Source organism: Lathyrus oleraceus, chromosome 5 (genome assembly GCF_024323335.1).
Source record: "Lathyrus oleraceus cultivar Zhongwan6 chromosome 5, CAAS_Psat_ZW6_1.0, whole genome shotgun sequence".
Lineage (NCBI taxonomy): Eukaryota > Viridiplantae > Streptophyta > Magnoliopsida > Fabales > Fabaceae > Lathyrus > Lathyrus oleraceus.
Genome location: NC_066583.1, coordinates 257,402,007 through 257,422,128, shown reverse-complemented (window position 1 = coordinate 257,422,128; position 20,122 = coordinate 257,402,007). Strand labels below are relative to the sequence as shown.

Sequence of the window (20,122 nt, the reverse complement as noted above, 5' to 3'; positions counted from 1 at the left end):
TCAACCCCCAAATATATAATCAATATCTCATTATTCTTTTGATTGAGCCTTTGTGGTTCAATAATTTTCCCTTGATGGGAAGATGTAGGAGGCATGAGACATCATTTAGGATGATAATTATCTCGCCAATATGAAGGTAGAAATATTATGTCTCTGAATGCTATCTTTCTACAAATGTCGCCTGCATGCCATGGTTTATGGTCATGTACGCAACAACACATAAATTGGCAAGACTAGAATAACGGATAACATCCCTGAACTAATCATATTTGGGTTGTTCAAAATCCAATATCTTCCTCGTGTGGTTTATTGATTTTAAACATGGACGTGCTTCAGTAAAAAAAAATATATCACCATCAGTCACGATTAATTAGTTTAAATCATATGTAATGCAAAAGTAAATAAATATACATCTCTTTCCCAAACATGCCAAATAATATGATCTCCACATTGATGAAGTAAGGATGTGTCTAATGGGCCTCCTCGATAACTCTCTAAAGGGACATTGGCAATGGGTTCCTCTCGGCCTTCAGGTGTTGCTTCATCATTTGGGAACTTGTGGCCTCGTGAAGTAAAGGCATGAGACATGAGACTATGAGAAGTATAACCAGATGGTTGTGAACCTCAACGTTGCGAACTATCAAATGAATTATCATCGTCTCGTAGCCTCGTGGTCTTAGTCGCGACCCTCTCACGTCATACAAATGCGGTTTGAGACACACATTCAAGCCTAATTCTGTTAGAGTCGCTTTCATCCATTGCACCTGTAATAAAACTAGAAAGTCACATAAAAAATTCAACTAAAATGCAGTCAAACACAAATTCGAAGACACGTCTCCAAAAACAGTTCAGACATAATCCAGAGATACATCTCCGAATGAAGTCACAATTTTCAGTCATGAAAGAAACCCTATTATTGCCCTAATCTCCAACCAAATGGCAATGTATGTCTATATCAACTACCTCTTTCGATTGCACTACTATCTAATGTAGGTTAAACAATTCATGTCACCTAAAACATCATTCAAAAGTGAAATGACAAACTTACCAAATCAAAGTTGTGGACGAGAAGTTTGAATGTAGTGACTCACTCTGCAGCAAATGAAGTAGAATGGAGTGAGTGAACTTGATGAAACTTCCTAAAATAGAGTTTGAAAATGATTTGTAGCAAAAGAGCTCAAAGGTATTTTTTGAGTGACTTTTAAAAAAAATGAAGGAGGAATAGGGAAGGGTCTGATACAAGTATATTAAATAAAAGTGTATGAAAATGCATCTTAGGACAACTCCCTGAATTGTAAATGAATTTTAAATTAAGGGTTTTTATGGAGATGCATCTCTGGATTTAATTTTGGCAAAACAAATGAGCATAATTAATTTGTGTAGAGGAGTGTGTAAAAAGGGTGCATCCTGCATTATGATTTTTCACAGTGGTGGGGGAGCATCCCTAAGGGTGGGAAAAGTATCCCCTGAATTAATTGGGGGTAGAAGATGCATTAACTCAATAACCCTAAAAGCTTTGGGGGGTTGCTGAAGGAGAATTGCGATCCAAAACGCAGTGGAAATTAAAATTTTCTCCTTTAGAGATCCTTACGAATGATCATGATCAGTGATAGAATATTGACCTCTTGTCACGATTGAAACCCCGAGAATTCTGACTCTGTGAGTGTGACGACCGTCACAAGCATGTTACGACCGTCACAGGCCCATGACGAACGTCACGCGGCCAAAAATAGAAACGCCTAGAATTCTGGATCTGTGAATGTGATGACCGTCACAAAGCACGTGACGACCGTCACGTCCAGCTTGTTACGATCGTCACAAGTCCATGACGATCGTCACGCGACCAAAAACCAGCGTTTTGAAACAATTAACAGACGTGTTCCAACAAGCCCTTAATTCACAACTTCTTGACGGCTCAACCCTTGCGCCTTAACTAACCCTAATGCACCAATTTCAGACCGTCAAACACACCTCGATTGTTGATTCAGTATGATTGATCAACAGGTCATTGCTTCACCATACTAATGTCGGATTCCGAAGCAAATGACCATTGATCGCTCAAAGGAAAACAACCATTTAGTGTTTGAATGAACGAAACAGAAACAGTATATCATATATACCATACTTTGCATTAGGATTACTTATATCATATATAAGTTGATCAGTCTCAATTGCGTAACCTATGGACGATAGATGTATCGCTGCTTCACCATACTAATGTCGGTTCCGAAGCATAGTCAACATCAATCATCCAACTCATACACTCATGATGCCAAATTTAATACCCATTTAATTAATTGATTCATTCTGCCTTTTAATCATATTAATACAGAAAATAAACAGCTATCCGATTCATGGTTTCGTAAGTGGCTCTGATACCACTGAAGGAGAATTGCGGTCCAAAACGCAACGGAAAATAAAATTTTCTCCTTTAGAGATCCTTACGAATGGTCATGATCAGTGATAGAATATTTACCTCTTGTGACGATTGAAACCTTTGGTGCAGATCTCTTGTGACGATCAAAACCTTTGATGCAGATCCACGGAGCGATCACGAACGTTGAACGATGACAACGTCTCTACTCAGTCCACACGAACGGATTCCTTCAATCTCAGTGCTAGCTGGTACGAATGAAGGCTTAGAGCGAGAGAGAGAGAGAGAGAGAGAGAGAGAGAGAGAGAGAGAGAGAGAGAGAGAGAGAGAGAGAGAAAATGAAAATAATGCAACCGCAATGAATGCTTCTGCACAAGGGTTCTATTTATAGAACCACTTGTGTGGGCTTCAAGCTAAAAAGCCCACTTAAGTGTACTTTGGCCCATATCTTATAATATGCCCAAAATCACTTAAGCCCGTGGTACCTTACCATATTTCGTATTCTACTTAAGTACACCGTACCTTACGATGTTCTACAACTCACTTAAGTGCACCGTACCTTACGGTGTTCCTTAGCTAATTTATCTCTCATCAATTCGTCCTTTGTGTGTGACCCTGTAAGTTTTCGCGGCATTGACAATTATATTAAATCATGTATTTAACATAATAAACAGTGAGCGGTATCTAGCAACATATCACTGCTACCCAAGAAACGAAAATGTCATGTGATCTGACAAATCCTTCTGTGATAATACTTATGTGTATAATTATCCTTTTGACCCTTATGTCTATATTGAACACAAGGCATAGACCGTGTCATCCTTCTCCAGTTCAATATTGGGCACATAGATATTTATCCTGTTACGCAGGATGGGCAAATTCAATCTAGGTCACTCATGTCCCTCGGCATGCTTGGTGGAGTACCCATCAACTGTCTTTATGGTTATCCAGTTACGGACAATGTTTGATCAATAATAAAGCACTTGACTCTACATCTAGGGTCCATAGTGGTTTCAGGTCGAAGGGTGGTATACACCATTATCACCATGAGAATAACTTATGACACTTTGCATAAGTTTCTATATAGTATCCTCATAGTGGGTCAATCTAGTATAAATATTACTCTTAATATTCATACCTATGTTTAAGACTTGATAACTCATTATCCATGATCCATGAGATGTGATCATCATTCTATATACATAATAGTCTTAATGCTTTAATGTTATTCCACTTCACAGTAAAGCTCGGCTACGGATACTTTAAGAATAGTGTCCTTATGTTTAATGTGATCTCATGATCAAGTTACACTTGATACATTAAACGGACTAGCTATTCTAGGGACTTTATTAAACAAACGTAATAAGGAAAAAGCCTTTTATTATTAATAAATAATTCGATACAAGTACCAAAAGTATTGGCCTCTAGGGCTTACACCAACATTTCTATATGCTTATTTTTTCACTTTGTTATTAGAAAACTCATTCATTCGATATGAGATATTATTGGATTTTATGTGTTACCTATTTGTTTATTCTTCTTTTCATTATTATTATTATTATTATTATTATTATTATTATTATTATTATTATTCTACTTCTTCCTCTTCTTCTTTTCTTCTATTTCTTGTCTGTTCAATAATGACAAAGGGAGAGAAGTATACTCTCAAAGGAATAGAATATACTATCTTTATCTATGAGGGAGATTTAACCACTCCAAATCTTTTATTTATCTCTTCTATTTTACCACCTCTATAGGAGATGCACCACCATCATCAAAAAGGAGGAGGATGTAGTTATATATGTTGCGTAGGTAACATTATGGTTTTGATAATGAAAACTACCAATTCTATAACATATGTTAATTGGTTTTGATCATATTGATGACATATATCAAATAGTTTTGACCATGAAGCTTCTTCAAATGATTCCTAATGATGGTCTTCAATCAAGGAAGAAATACCATATTTTATTAGTCAAAGATATTAAGTTCCAAATGAAAGTGTTAGACATTTTTTAATCAAGTAAAGGAACTTGAAGACTTGAAGTTATGATACTAAAGCTTGAAGGCTTAAATGTGTGAAAGTATGAAAGATCGCTTGGTCATGCACTTAGGGTTTTTCGAAGTTTTGGTCAGCTTAATTGTGAAAGGAACAAGAATAAGTCTTGATGGACTAAGGCAAAGCACACACCCACACTCACAAAAAGTATTTTCAAACCTGTTATCTTTTGATAAAACTTCTTAAAGTCAATTCAGGCTAGTGATTAATTGATTAGAAGCTTGTTTAATCAATTAGAAAGGTAAAATGCACTTGTTAATCGATTAAGAGTTCTTTCTAATGAAATAAATCAAAGTGTAACGTCTCTTAATTAATTAAGGTTTTCAATCGATTAAGTGATGTCAAAAGTTAAACTTCCTATTTTGGTTTGGAATAATCAATTAAAATATGTTTTAATCAATTAAAAGTTGAAAAGGAAACTTAAAAAAAGGTCAATGGGTTGTTTCTTTTTGTAGTCAGATTTTTTTCTATATAAAGGAGGTTTACTCTCATTTCAAAACACATCATTTTTATCTTAATAAAAACTCTTCTATCATTTTTTCTCATTCTTTTATCATTTATTTATTTTTACTAGTTCCAAGAGAGTGAGAATTTCATTTTGAGAGTTATTATATTGGTGTTGTGCTGAAAGTATCCATTCAACATTATTGTTTTATTATGATATATTTGTATTGAATTTGAAATTTGCAAGTTAAATATGATAAATGTTTGAGTTAATGTTATTTTGTAGTTTATATAAAATCTTTAGTTGTTGCGGTAAGGATTTTGAATTGTTCATGTGCAAAAGTTTAAGTTGTTATGAAAGGTTATTTGGGTTGATCCTATGGAATATTGTTTTAGTAAAGATCTTAAAGAAAAATTATTGAAGACTTGGAGTAAGCCAAATGGTTCACGCCGAACCATGATATAACTCACTACTCCTTCTCAACTCTCTTCTATCTTCTGACGTAAATGTGTTTTAAAATCAAAGTTTTACAAATCAATTATTTTTTTAAAACCCTAATATCATAATTCACTTTTTTTCTCGTGTTTGGATTCACTTCATCGATAACTAACACTTGTCAGTCAATTAATTACAAGGTGTTAGATATTAGATATGTTCTAATTGTAAATAACTAAATTAAACAAACAATTATAGTTAGTAGTAGGCTATATTAGTGTACATCAACTATATAGTAAGCACATGTCAGCTTACTTGATAAATCCTATAGTATTACATTAGTAGCTCCTTTAATAGTTACCTTATAATTAATATTTTCAATGGTATCCTCGGTTTAAGAGTAACTCAAACTATCGTCATTATCCTTTAGTTAATTCAATATTACATAGTCAACCTTTTTACCATTTTGCTTAGAAGACCAAGTTGTTGTCCTATGCTGAATTTATCCTCTAATGACCAATCAATGAATAATTAAGAAATTTATCCTTTAAAGAATAACTTTTATAATTTTCCCCCGAACACAATAAAATCAAATTTAAGAGACAACTAACAATATTATACAAGATACAAAGGTACATTTTATGTGCGACATACTAGTCAAGTAGTGCACAATAATTCTTCTTGTTGAGTACAAGGTTGTGGAATTACTTTTCTTTACAATACAATGTACCACAACAACTCTTTTTTGAGAATATTTTTTAGAAACAAAGAAAAAAGCACTTAAAAAAAAACATCTAGTGAAAAATAATTACATTACACTAAAAGAAAGAAACTACTCAAAATCTCAAGTGATTCAATTGTATGCACAATTTTTGTTGAAAGCATGTATTAAGGAGGATATCTTCAACCTCATCTAATTAAACTAATTCGAATTTGCTTTCAATAAGAGACATAACAAGACTAAAATATTGTGGTAATCCCTCAAGAATTACATTTATATGATGCGGAGCTGGAAGAGGGTCATATATTGGTGTTAAAGAACCAATTATGGACTTAAATTGAATGAGATAATCCTCCATAGATCCGTGAGAAAGCCTTGTGGCATGCATTTCTAACCTAAGTTTCCTTGCACGACCATGAAACAAGTTTTGAAAGTTGTATGAGTATTATTCTATAATTGATGATCCTCCATAGATCATCAATAGATCTGTGAGAGTTGTGGCACGTATTTCTAACCTAAGATTACTCGGATCAAGTTTCAAAAGTGTTTGTGAATGTGATCCCGTAATTGACGACCATCAATAAATCTCGTATGGCTTGTGGCACACATTTCTAATCTAAGTTTCCTTGCACGAGCATGAACCAAGTTTTGAAAGTGTGTGCAAATGTGATCCTTTAATTGATGATCACGAAAACAACTAACAACTCAAGACATGATGAATCCCGATATCATAGGTTGAAACCACAATAATAGCCATTGATCTTGTGTGGATCATGAACGATAAGCATGATTTTCAACTCCAGTTAATTTGTCAAGGGAAGAAAAGAAAGTATTACAAATTGCGCATGTTGATCATATGTTCCACTTGTTGGCCCCACACAGTTCTTCTTTTCATCCAACTTTTCATAAGCCTTGAACTGAAACATGACTATGGAAAGATCTAAGGTAGAGGATGATGTCACTAATTGCAATGATGTTACACTCACGGGTGAAGATGATGGGAGGTGATTTTGTTAACATATATAACCAGATAACTAGACTCTGATCCCGTGTAAGATTAGAGAAACGAGAGGAAAATTGTTACAATACTTTAAAAAGTTGTTGCAATGCCAATTTGATTACAAGAGTGATTATAATTTATACAACATTCTCAAACGTATACCACTTGGTGTCCTGGCCTACGCCTAGTCATAGGTAGGCAAGGGAAACTATACATCTCACAATCACCGAAGTTATGCCACTATGAACGAGATTTCCAGAACCAAATAATTTCTAATTGGGATGGGATTAACTCAAACTCAGACCACTCTTTTGATGGCTGAAAACAATCAATAATTACTAAATGGTGATGGCTGAAAGCAATCCTTTTGTATAAGTTTTTGTAATGAGTTCTGCATTAGTTTGAGTAACAAGACATGCACGAGCACACCAAAAAAGCAATTAAATAAAGACGCCCGACTGAAACAAATGATTAATTGCTCATAGGCCATGATGTTCCATAGTGCTTTACATGTTCAGAAGGTGGGTGAGTCTTACACTAACTAGCAAAGGATGCCTAGAAAACTTGGGGCAAAAACCTTACTGGTCATACAAAGCGGGCCGGGTCTCGGCCCCTGTATTCCTTGAATGTGCCCGTAAAACTGGTGAGCCCCGGACTACAAAAGATTGAGCTATATACATACAATTACTTCTGAAAAAATTGATGGCAAGAACTACAGCTACACTACTGCTACTCCTCTTTAACGTCTAAAGACTGCACTTCAGCTAAAAGCCGAATATAATCATTTTGGGCTTCCTCTATTTTATTTCTAAGCTCCACCACCTGCACAATCATAACCATTACTCTTGGATCTCCAAGTATAATAAAACATTCACTTTTTACAAACACTTGAGGGATACAAACTTCAACCATATAATTTATGGTGAAGATTTGTGTCTTCTTTTCTAGTACTCAATAATTCTTCGAATATTACTCAACCGACAGTACAATGTACAAAAGCTGTTCTCTATAAATTAGGCAACAGGAAAATCAAAGTCATAAACCAAACATTACCTTGGAATTAAGTTCTTCACCTCTCTTTTCCAATTCCGAGCATCTGAACGGAAAGAAGAGTACAAATAAGATACATAACTGCCATTAGTAATTCAAAATAGGAGAAATGAATTGAGTTGGGTAAACATTGCTGAAATAAAAAAATAAAAATAAAAGAGAATGAAACCGATTAGCTTGCTAAACAGTATTATTTACAATCAAGAATTAGCAGACTGGCAGTAATTAGATATACACTCACTCTGTATGTAATTTCTTATTTTCTTGCATCAACTTTATGGTCTCTGGGTTTACTACCTCGTCTGCAGGAGTTGTGGTGATCTACATAAAATGCAAGGGGTGAAATGGAATTAAATACTTTACAAAGAACTATATTGCAGATTATGAAGTCCATGGAAATCAAGTAAATAATCAAAGTGGAAATGGGCGGTTACTCTCTATAGTACTGAGGAAAACATTCTATACACCAAACAATGTCGGTAAAGTAGAAAAGATGGAGCATATGTGTGTTTCAATAAAAGGACAAATTGGTACTATAATGCTCCAACTGCGGTGGGGACACTATGAATCATCCAATGGCCACATAACCACCGTTAGACACACATCAGCCAGCATCAATAATGGCTACATGGACTTTATTTAATCAGAGTTAAACGAACTCGAAATAGGAGAATGTAGTGCATGCTATGATACATAAAAGATTTAGTTGAGAAAAAATATTTCAAGGACTAATCTAGTACGATTAAATTTCTACTAGGGCTGCAAAAACAATTTCACCTATTAAATTACAAAATGGTCGCATCTATTGTCAATCGCGCTGCTATAGGAGGCGATCACAGAGTCACACATCGGAGGCGAAGTCATGTGTGAAGCCTTCGGTCAGAGAGCCCCATTCAACGGGTGCAGCAGATGCAGATGCAAATCACATTTTCATTCACGGCACAGTCCCATTTTTGCATCTGAGATTAGGGTGCACGGGAGGAACATTCCAAATTCCCCTGATTTTTAATCATTCTATTTATTTTTATGGGTATATTGATCATTTCAAAGTATTTTAAGTGGCCTATTTATTTAATATTCTTCTTCTAGATCACTAGTTTTCTGTGTTTCTTCTTCGAGAACGCCTTCTCCAAGCATCTTTTCTGCATTTCTCCTTCTTATGTGCGAGAATTTGTGTTACTCCTGTGATAACACATCATCTGGTTTTCTGTTGAGTTTAGGATTACGTTGAAAGCTTCTAATTGGTAGTTAGGTTATATTGGGTTTTGGTTTTTAATGTTGGTGACAAATGAACAAAGTTAATCATAATTATTAAATATGATTACCACTTTAATTCTGAACAATTTTTTTTGCTATTTTTTAGCCTTTGGATATTCTGTTTGAATTTTTGTTTGGTTTGTATACTGTTTTTTATCCTTTCAATTGCAGCTATAGAGCCACTATCAGATACTATTAACACAGGTTACATTGTTTCTTGCTTTCAAAGATTTGTATGGAAAACAAGTGAAACACAGAAAACAATTTTAGTCAAGGTTTTTTATGAACAAATCTTTGAAATACAAAACAAGTGAAAACATTATTTGAAACCAAACAGACTATGAAATGTTTTAGAACACATTTATAGGAAAAGTTTGCTCAAAATAATAAGTACGGACAAAATGTAGATATCTCAACATAATGACCAAGCCAATACAGACCTGTTTTTTCCTCTTCTGAAGGTCTATCAGTTCATCTGTCTTTCTCTTATTATGATATCCTGAATAACAATGAAGCAACATTAGTTTGATGAAATTGGATATACTAGTGATGCCACAAAGGCAGAATTTGTTCGGATCTGCTTTGAGGATTCATTTTGTTTTGTTCAAAATTCAAATATACTATATTTTTATTGAAAACAGGGAAGAAATTTTTGTTTAGTAAGAATGATTATCTATACCAAGTGACTTCTGCAACGAAGGAAGTGGTTGGGTAACTGGAGTTCGAGGCCTAACTTCCTGCCGATACCCAATTAGTCTACAATGAGTATCCCTGCAGAATTAAAGAGAGACTTGTACATGTCAGATATTAACGCTTAAAAATAATAAAACTATTTTATGGTAAAATCACTGCATATCCTTATAATTTTATTAAATTTTTTATCAGGTCCTAATACTTTAGGGGTGCATTTAGTGTCTAGGATATGATAACAAGGATCGTTAATTAAAATAGTTGTATTAAAGTAGGAGCTGATATGAATTTGACAAGCTTTATCCCATCTAATGATTAATGTGCACCCAAATATCCACCAAATAGGTGGCAGCAATAATTAAAATATGAGTGCAATAATGGCAGTGATAGTGAAGAATGACACCACTGGTGGCAGAGGGTATTGTTGAATGACGGTGATGGTGTTTGGAGTGAAAGCTGTTGGGGAGTGGAGGCAATAGTGTGTCGGGGTTAGAGGTTAAGGGTTCCGAGAACATAGATTGCCTAGCAATGGTAGTGAAGGGTGGTGCTGGGAGGCGGTTAAGCTGTTGGTGGAGGACGGCCAGGACGTGCCACCATGAGAGAAGGGAAAGAAAAAGAAAGAGGAAAGTTAGGGCAAGGTTGAAAAAGTGAGAAAAGATATCATATGCTAATCATTTCTGACCCAACCCTACATTTAGCAAAAGATTTACATGAATGAATACGATGGGATAGGCAAACTGGACAAGCTAATCCTATACTATTGCCTTAATGAACGGATCACTAATATTATAATTATAGTAATTCTTATCCTGGACACCAAAACAACTCTGAAGGTTAAGCACAAATGTTATTTTTAAATATATAAAAACCATTTTATTAATATTAGTAATTTAATAAAAGCTAAGTTATTCCTCATAATTCACTCAAACTTTCAGGTAAGTTCATACATAACATGATAATGATGGTTAAAGGGCCTAATTAAAAATCACCAAAAGCAATAGGACACTATTAAAACTTTTAAACCACAAGGATCTGATTGAAAAATCAATTATCTACAAGGAGTTATGGGAAAATTCGACTATTTCTTAAATAATACATGTGTTTTGGTTAAGACATGACAATTTACCAATTAATCCAAATCAAATACCTGCGTGTTTCAAAAGTAGAGAGTATGTGAGAGTGAAACAGGATGTGGGAGCAGGACAAGCATAAATAGAGAATGCAAGCATAAACACTATACCAGTACTCCCATGTCATTGACTTCAATCGCGCTTCTAGCTTTTGAAACAAGGAAGTTTTCTCAAAATCCTGTTTATCATGAGTTGGCTCAACAAAATCTGCTTGCATGATACCTATGACAAGGTTAACATAGTTAGGACCCCCTTGCGGATTCAGTATATCTATAAGAGTTCTGTTATTTTGCAGTGGGACAACAAAAATTGACAACAATCTATAAACGTCAACCAGAACTTGTCGTTGCAGAGTAGTGAGTTACTCACCAACAACTCCTCTGCCTCTACTGTCTGAATATCTTACAACCTGCCAAAATGGCTGACATTTTGAAAAGTCAACAATAACATTAGCATTAGCAGGGTGGAGGGAAAAAGAACACAATACAGGACAATGTTTACGGAGAGAAAGAAATCCAAGTAATAGATAGTGCTAAGTTTGAATTTTACTTGTCAAGTACTTGATACACTGTATTAGCGCATTCTGAATTCAAAGAAACTTATAATGCTTAGTTTTAAAGCTTCAACCGGAGTACAGAAAAAATTGAATGGAAATAAACTCACTTCTTTGGTGTCTTTGGCTTTAAAATGGTGATTTTTACAGTGACATGTCTCTTGGGTTTATCATAGAACAAAATTGGGTTCAAGGCATTTTTTTTGTGCTCAATACATGGCTCTTTAGATCTTTCAGGCATCTTCTTAATAAAATGTGCAGGGATAAAATTTGCTCATTCGGAGGTTCTATCCTTCTATTTATTTATAACACTTATCTTCTAATAATATATGACTTATCATCTCAAAAAATAAATACAATTTTTAGTTCTCATTGCATGCTTTGTTATCAACCAATATATTCTAATCACTGCTAGGCAATCAAACAATATTTCCTATTTAGCCTTATTTACCAACTAAAACCATCTATTTTATCATAAAATTGAAAAGTTAAGACTCCTGGATTTATGGTATGAACTCCAATTTTCTCTCCTTGTAGATGTTTAACTACAATATAGAATCAATTACCATTTCTTTTCCTTGACATTTGATAACAGTTCTTTATAAGTAAAATGTCACTTTTATATCTAATGTGTAAGTCAGCTTCTCAGAAAGGTCTAGGTGCAAGTTGCCAAAATGCAAGTGAACCTTCTATAATATAAAAATTAGGGGGTAGGAGGCCTAATATAGTAATATCAGTGTATAAAACTATTTATAGCCGTGTACATGGCATGCAACTAAGACCGGGCTAGTATGAAAGGTAGAAAATATACTGATGACATATCATTTTAAAAATATATATTCTGGATTTCATGTGTATTAAGACTCTTAGGAACTTGTATTGGGCCTAAATCAATCTTATAAAAGATCTAGGATAGGCTCTGATGTCATCTTAGGAAATTTGGGTTGGGACTAACTCAACCATACAAAACCGCTTGTAAAGTGAGGGTTGCTCAAGCTTTGTAAACACTACACAAACCATATCTCTAGGTAATGAGTGACTAAACTCGCCCTTTCACACCCAACACAGTGAAGGTGTTGGAGGTTGCAATGAAGGCCAACCCAAATGCCGCAATTAGGCGGCTAGGGGAGGACCGCGATAAAGGCAGAATTTCTAACAATGTGAATTTACCAATACACACAAGGTAATATAATTATGTATATTTCCTGAATACCATATATACCTTAAAAAGACTAATGGATAATAATATCCTGAAACACACTAGTTAACTAAAATATATGGTAATCGGGAAACCCATTTTAAATTGCCAAATCATATGATTATGCCAAACCTATGAATGCTACCATTCTACATTGATCAAGGTAAACGGAAACTATATGTGCCGGTTTGACAACCACCCACCTTTTCCAACCTAGAAAATAACACAAAGCAAAGCAATTTGCTTTACGAACCACAGCCAAATATTACAAATTTGCATAACAAGTAACCAATCCATTGATCAACCATCGCATAAAAAAGTTGCCTCCTACTAAGCATGTTATAACATTTAAGGGTGATAATTACCAGTATCAGCCGATGTTTGTGATATACATTGAAACCATGAATATTGACATGAGGGGCTTCCTTAAGAAATCCAATTGTTACAAAAAGTTCCTACAAAGTGAATCCAAGTAATAATATGAATATTAATAATTTATTATTTTTTAAAAATGGGGAAGTATAGCTAGAACAAGATAAGATTTCCTCCATAGCAAAAGAAAAATGATCCTCTCAATTGATATATAATAGTATATAAGGTAAAACATTTCAAAAGTTTGAAATAACCTCTACAGGTCCACCACCACATTGCGGTGTATATTTGACAAATTCAACAAGTTTAAGATCGTCAGCAATGCTATGTGGCTTTACAGCTTGCCCTCTCAATATAATTTGGAAAGTTTTTGGTAACCGCAAGTACAATATGGACAAGTACACCTGTGCAGTATGAGAAAATTAGACTCCATAAAATTCAACATTCGATCCAGACCATAGGTACAACTTTAATACTTTAAGCATACACGTAATGAGTAACGGAATGTTTTTGCAATATGTTCCTCTTGGATTCTCCTCCATGCAGGTTTAGTAGTGATCTTCTTGACATCCCAAGCAATGCGAATATCCTGCATATGAGAATAAATATATCCATAAGAAAAGAAATCTCAACACAGGGCTAAAAAGAAAGCCAATAAAATACAAATACAACCTCGGGATCTGTATCAAAATCTAACTCTGTAATTCCCTCATCATTGAACCACAAATTGTAGACAACAACTTTAGTACCGTAAGATCCCATGTTTTGAAACTGCATGAGTGATGAATATCTAGTGAGCCAAAACAAGCTATAAGTATAAATGAGTATCATATATTTTATATGCAATATACTCGTGTTAATAAAGCTAGCTTTAGAAAGTAGTTGATAGAAAATGGACTCAATAATTGATGTTGTTGAGAAGCTTCGCTCGAACTACATAGTTGTAAGAGAGGGAAGATGAATGGCATCGGAACTCCCAACTTGCAAAGAGAGAGGTGTTAAATAAATTGGAAGGGTAACAGACCACAAACATGGAGTGCAGAGGGTTCTCTAAGTCACGGAAAGGACGGAATTGTCAGCCAATGAAAAGAACGAAATTACGTGCAACAATGGGCAGCACATGGAAAAAACTGAGTAGTGGTAAACAAACTCAGAGCTCCCAGACCTCAGTGGCAATGAAGTCATTGGTTAGATTAGCAAGAATGAGTGTTTCTTTTATTTGAAAGAGTACTAGATTAGCAAGATACCTTTAAAAAAGTAAAATTTTCAGGAAATACCACTAGGAGAAAAGTTTTTTAGGTGGGGGATTCTAAATGGGTTGGAAGTGCATCGAGAGGTTTTGAGGGCTTGCATGGGTGTGTGGCCTCGAGGAGTTAATTTTGGGTAAATCCATCCTATATTTTTCGTCAATTATAGATCATACTATAGCTAATATTTTTCGTCAATTGAGAGCAGTGCTTGATCACATACAAGAGTGGGGTGACATGTTCTAAAATAGATTTATTTCTCATTAGGAAACCAATCAGAAAGAAAGATTTTTTTGGTGTAAAGTCATACCTGGAGAGAGCTTGACTACCCAATAGAGTATTGAATATGGATGTAAGGGTTAAGAGGAGAGCAGAGAGAAGAGGCCACAATCGGGTTCCACAGATAAAGTGGTGACATTTGAAGGGTGAAAAACAAAGAATCTTCCAACACAAGGTTTTAGAGGGAAGTTTTGAGGAGCCATGTGGAAGTGCAGATGATATGTGAGACAAGAAGGCAAAGGGGACTAAAAAAAAAGTAGCAAAAGAGACGTTAGGAGAATCGGAGGTTTTGGATCTAGGGATAAAGAATCTTCGTGGTGGAACGAAAGTGTATAGAATAAGGTTAAAACCAATTAATACGTCGATTTAGGTGTTGAACACCATGTAATTTCAGTAAAATAATTATTATCTCAACAAATTGGTTTAAACAAAACAATAAAACAGTTACAATTTGGCATTCAAGAGTCATTGAATTGCAGTATAAAGATATGCCAAATTTAAGAAGAAACATGAGCGAAAGCAATAGGTATTAAACCAAACAATAGGTGTGTGATGCTAGGCAGTTATTGCCTACAACAAGGAAAAAACAAGTACACTAATCATTGGTATGTTCTGAAAGAGTTGGCCGATTATCAGGGGTGGAAAGGAAACATAAAAACTGACTTGTTTCAGAAGATCTGCTTCGGATGAATATGGTGACCAACGCAACAGCAATTCTAAATTTGCCATAAAATGTTCTTTGCCGTTTAATACATCCAACGATGAAGTTGAAGTATTATACTCATAATTCACCTGAAATTGACAAAATTAGTTAGCAATGTCAGTTGAAACTATTATAATCTTCAGTATATGCAAATTTATCAGCCAAAGAAAAATGCAAAGAATGCATCAAATCATCATCTAAAATGACCCTTCTAGTATCCAGGCTTGTTAAAGTTCAACTTTATATCGAAGAGTGAGGGTAATGAGGAACAAACTACTAACTACTTGGCCACAAAGGCCTTGATACCATGTCACGAAGCTAAAGATAGACATTCCTAAATACCAAGTCTCAAACACTTTATATTTAACCGCCATAATAATTGACGAGAGAAAAATATAGGAAAGTGGGCCCACTAATATCTAGAATAGCATTAATATGCTAATAACATGTAAGTAGCCAAAAATGGTTGTCTTCTATAATACTAGTATTATATAGTCTGGCAGCTACTGATATCAGAAAGAGTAAATTGTATTGCAATGAGTGTTCAAGAAAGGAAAGTAATAAAGAGAAAAAGGTCCCAGCTAAGAAAATAATCTCTAGCCCCTGGCAATTCAGTTAACAGTCAGAGTATCCCCAACATTCTTTCTCCCTTTCCTTCCTACAAAACAACTTATAATCTCTCCATAACTAACTCCCGTCCCCTCCTACACGAACATTAGGCCTCAAGAGTAGCCTTGGGCCGTCAAGTGTAGCCATGTGACCCACTACCCCAACTGAGTTGATGACTGTCTGGGTTTGGTGAGATTGATTTGAATCAAAACCTTTATGTAGTAATAGAATGATAATTACCACTTACCATTGGTACTACTATTCTGTCAAGTTGCGTTTGCATCAGAAATGTATATGACAAAAGTCCAATGCTTTGAGTCAAAATCCTGATCAAGGTATAAACAATAAGAGAAGAGAAACAATATAATAATTTCACTTTTCCCACATAAATTCACATATTGTTGTCTAGCTGATATGGATGCATTTGTGGGAAAACAGTATCAATAATAAAAGTATATAGAATAAATTGGCATTGGACTACAGCTTCATGAAACAGAAAATTAAATCCCTAATAGTAGAGAATAGATTTTCTCTTATTTCTTTTTAAATTATCTCTCTTAAAATTTAGATTGGGTCTTCAACCCTACAAAAACGGCTTATAAAGTGAGGACTACCCACCACTTATAAACACATCCAAGTCAAATCTCATCCAATGTGGGACTTCTCAACTCACCCGCTCACACCCACGCCCGGAACTAGACATCTGGATTGTGACCCGAGTATCCCAGTGGCGGGTAGCCCAACAGATTTTGGATAGACTCAGATATCATCTCAAAAAGTGAGTTGGACTTAACTCAACCAACAAAATTGGCTTATAAGGTGAAAAATGCCAACACTTATAAACATGTGTCCAAGTCATATCTCATTAAATGTGGGACTTCTCAACAGTTTCAATGCTATAAAACACCTTATTATATCTTCACATTTTTCTAAGGCTATAGACAGAAAAGAGAACAAAATTGGTGTCTTAATTTTCAGTTTTTCCAATCAGGGCAGTGAATTATTTAAAGGAGATGAATTGGACAGACATTTAATATGGACCTCTAAAAATGGTCTTAAGGGTGGATTCTTAACCTTTTTATTATAATGAAAACTTCCTTTTTACTAAAAATGGAAAGGGTCCACCTTTGATCCTTTTTGGAAAGTCTGCATTAAATGCACCTTTGTAAGCATGGCCAACAGAATCAGAATGCAAATAATTAATAATCACTCTATCTTGGAGATAGAGCAATGGTTCTCTTTGTCAATACAGTAAGAAGCATATTACCTAGACCAACATAATAACATATCATAAAGTCATATATTCATTTTTTTTAACCATACCCATTATTCAGATGGCGACTGAAGACTATAGCATCTGCACCAAGCCTCATACTACTGGTCTTGAAGCCATTTCCATCTAGAACATCAAATTAAAAATAATATATAATACATGAGAGACTTAAGAGAATAACAAAATTATTGCAGATGTCACAATCCATACACTGCCCAATAGCAAGCTTTGAGTTTTTATCTGAAAATCCAAAACTCATGCAGCGACGCATTGCTTCCGGATCCATGCCGCCCCCGTCATCTGATTGCGAAGTGTTGGAACCATATCAAAACAATTAGATTGATCGTATTCAGTGCAAGCATGTTCCTTCACATACTAGAAACTGAAAACCAAAATTACTTCCAACTACTTATATTGAAGAGTTCCAGAACTAGCATACCTTGAATTAACAATGCTGGACTTCCATCTCTTGGATTTGAAATTTTATCTACACTGACAAAGGTAGCCCCATTTTGGATCTATCCTAAGAACAAATGCCAACCATGCAATATAAAGTACAAACAAAAATCAAAAGTAGTTGTGAAATGATGGTTTGTAACAATAACCTATGCAATGACGATTAAAAAATATTGGAATAAACATGAACCAGAGCTACTGAGGCAGAAGAATAATCAGAAATACTGACATCTACAGAAGATGAACTATTTCTGGCACACGGGAAATGCCAGTATCACAAAGCAATAGACAATCTACTATTGTTGCCAATAGCTAACTCAGGATGCTACAAATGACAAGAAAACGGCACACCAGCTTACTAGAGTATAGCCTAAACAAGCCGAAGGCTTCTTATTGTAACCAAAATGTTGTGACAGAAAATGCTTAGTCGGCATCTAGGCTAACAGCTTGTGTAACTAACTGACCTTGAGTCAGTTAGATCATTCTAGTATAAATACCAGAGTAGTGTAAGATACAGTTAACAATTTCATTCACTCAATACAAAGAATATTGAGAATAAATTCCCCTCGGTTTCAACCAACAGAAATAATCACCTCATCAACGGCATTATCAAGAAGCTCTGCTATGGCTGAAAACAGAAAAACAAACATAAATATTCATAAAGATAGGTGTAGCCCTAGAGAATGGACAAGTCTGCATAGATTACTAGAATAAGAACATACCGCCAAATGCCCACTTGTGTGAAGTTGCATTTGAGTGAAGGAACATGGGGTGTACATGTAGATAGTTCTTTCCATCTGCACCCCCAAAAAAAAAAGAAATGCATAAGAATTCTGAAATGGACAAAACTCAATGAAATGTACCTACAGGCAAAAAGCTTAGCAACTAGGATGTGATATCTGAAAACAACAATTCGCAAAAGTCAAATGGAAAGAAAAATCTGTCAACACTTAACATTTATACAAACATGGTTGGTAGAAGATTGTGCAGGGAAGTTAAAACCATGGAACCAAATAGTGAGCTTTATCAATTTCTAACACACACACATATGTAAATTTAAGTATATATATATATACCTGTAGCTGTAATTTGAGAACCATGCCCGTCATCATAGCTCCCAGCTTTCCAAAACTGTCTGGAAAGCGGTGCTGCACAAATGGATGATGCATAGGAAATGCCAGTATCATCAATTGGCGACGGCCCCTGCTCCAATACACTGGAATTACTATGACCTGTACTCGGGGCACTATAGCTTATATTTTCATCACCATCTTGTCTAGTTGCCTGAGTTCGAGATTTCTCACATTTGACTAGTCGCCGACCACCAGTCACGCGCTCTTTCTCAGCCCCCGTAGCACACCCTGGCTCCAATTTCACTGCTACGGGAACAGCCTTATCACTTTCATCCTCACTAGATAAATCAATAATCTCTACACTCCCCATAATTAACCCTATAAACAAAGTAAATCATATAAAAACATAAGATTATCATAGAGTACCCAAAAATAGGAAGCAAATTCAACGAATAACATATGAAGTATTAAACATGCAAGTAAGTTAAGTTCAACAAACTGCATTGGCAATTTTACATATAAAGTTGAAAGAATTAAACAAGAACAATAAATGAATTTCCTGTTATAAAACAGAAAAGGGTATTGACGTGATTTCGGAAAAAGAAAACATGCAAGAAGCGATCAAAGAGTGTAGAGAATCGAAGAAGAGAAAAAAAAAAAGAGAGTGCGTGAAGCGAATTGAAACGACATCGGAATGTGTGTTGAGAGTTAGGGTTTGGAACAAAATGCAGAAGAAAATTTAGAAACTTACCAGAAAATTTAAAAAGGGGAAAGGAAAATAGATGGAATAGGAAAAAAGAAGAAATAGTAGTTGGTGAAGCTGAAAGGGGAAGGGAGAGAGAGTGTGTCCGCTAGCGACGGATGCGGATGCGGATGCAGATGCAGGCACACACAGACTCTAGAGTTAAACTTTAACAGAGTGACACAATGATGAAGGACAGTGGCTGTCCAATTTTTATTTTAGGTCAAAATATTACTCTTTTTTCACAAAATAATTGTTCTTTGACTAGGTAGATTGTCGGGGTAATATCAATAGTAAGGTGTTTATAGATCGATTTAAATTGGGTTTGAGAGTTGGGTAATTTCAATAGTAAGGGGTATATAAATCGATTTAAATTGGATTTGATAATCGAGGTAATATCGATACTAAGGAATATACAAATCGATTTAAATTGGATTTGACAGTCGAGGTAATATC

At 35.0% G+C, this 20,122-nt stretch overlaps 1 protein-coding gene across 1 annotated transcript; it reads right to left on the bottom strand.

Annotated features, from left to right (window-relative positions):
- Nucleotides 1-7,490: 7,490 nt before the first annotated feature.
- Nucleotides 7,491-19,918, bottom strand: LOC127083650 (protein MICRORCHIDIA 6). Its single transcript, XM_051023974.1, has 20 exons — nucleotides 19,676-19,918; nucleotides 18,928-19,302; nucleotides 18,574-18,648; nucleotides 18,445-18,479; nucleotides 17,835-17,913; nucleotides 17,606-17,695; nucleotides 17,446-17,521; nucleotides 16,370-16,448; nucleotides 15,474-15,602; nucleotides 13,957-14,055; nucleotides 13,772-13,873; nucleotides 13,539-13,688; nucleotides 13,278-13,367; nucleotides 11,531-11,582; nucleotides 11,272-11,383; nucleotides 10,021-10,112; nucleotides 9,782-9,840; nucleotides 8,326-8,405; nucleotides 8,088-8,130; nucleotides 7,491-7,856 (listed from the first exon to the last, which is right to left on the bottom strand). The coding sequence occupies exons 2-20, from the start codon at nucleotides 19,292-19,294 to the stop codon at nucleotides 7,764-7,766; spliced, it is 1,902 nt and encodes a 633-aa protein (XP_050879931.1). The 5' UTR covers nucleotides 19,295-19,302; nucleotides 19,676-19,918; the 3' UTR covers nucleotides 7,491-7,763.
- Nucleotides 19,919-20,122: the final 204 nt, after the last annotated feature.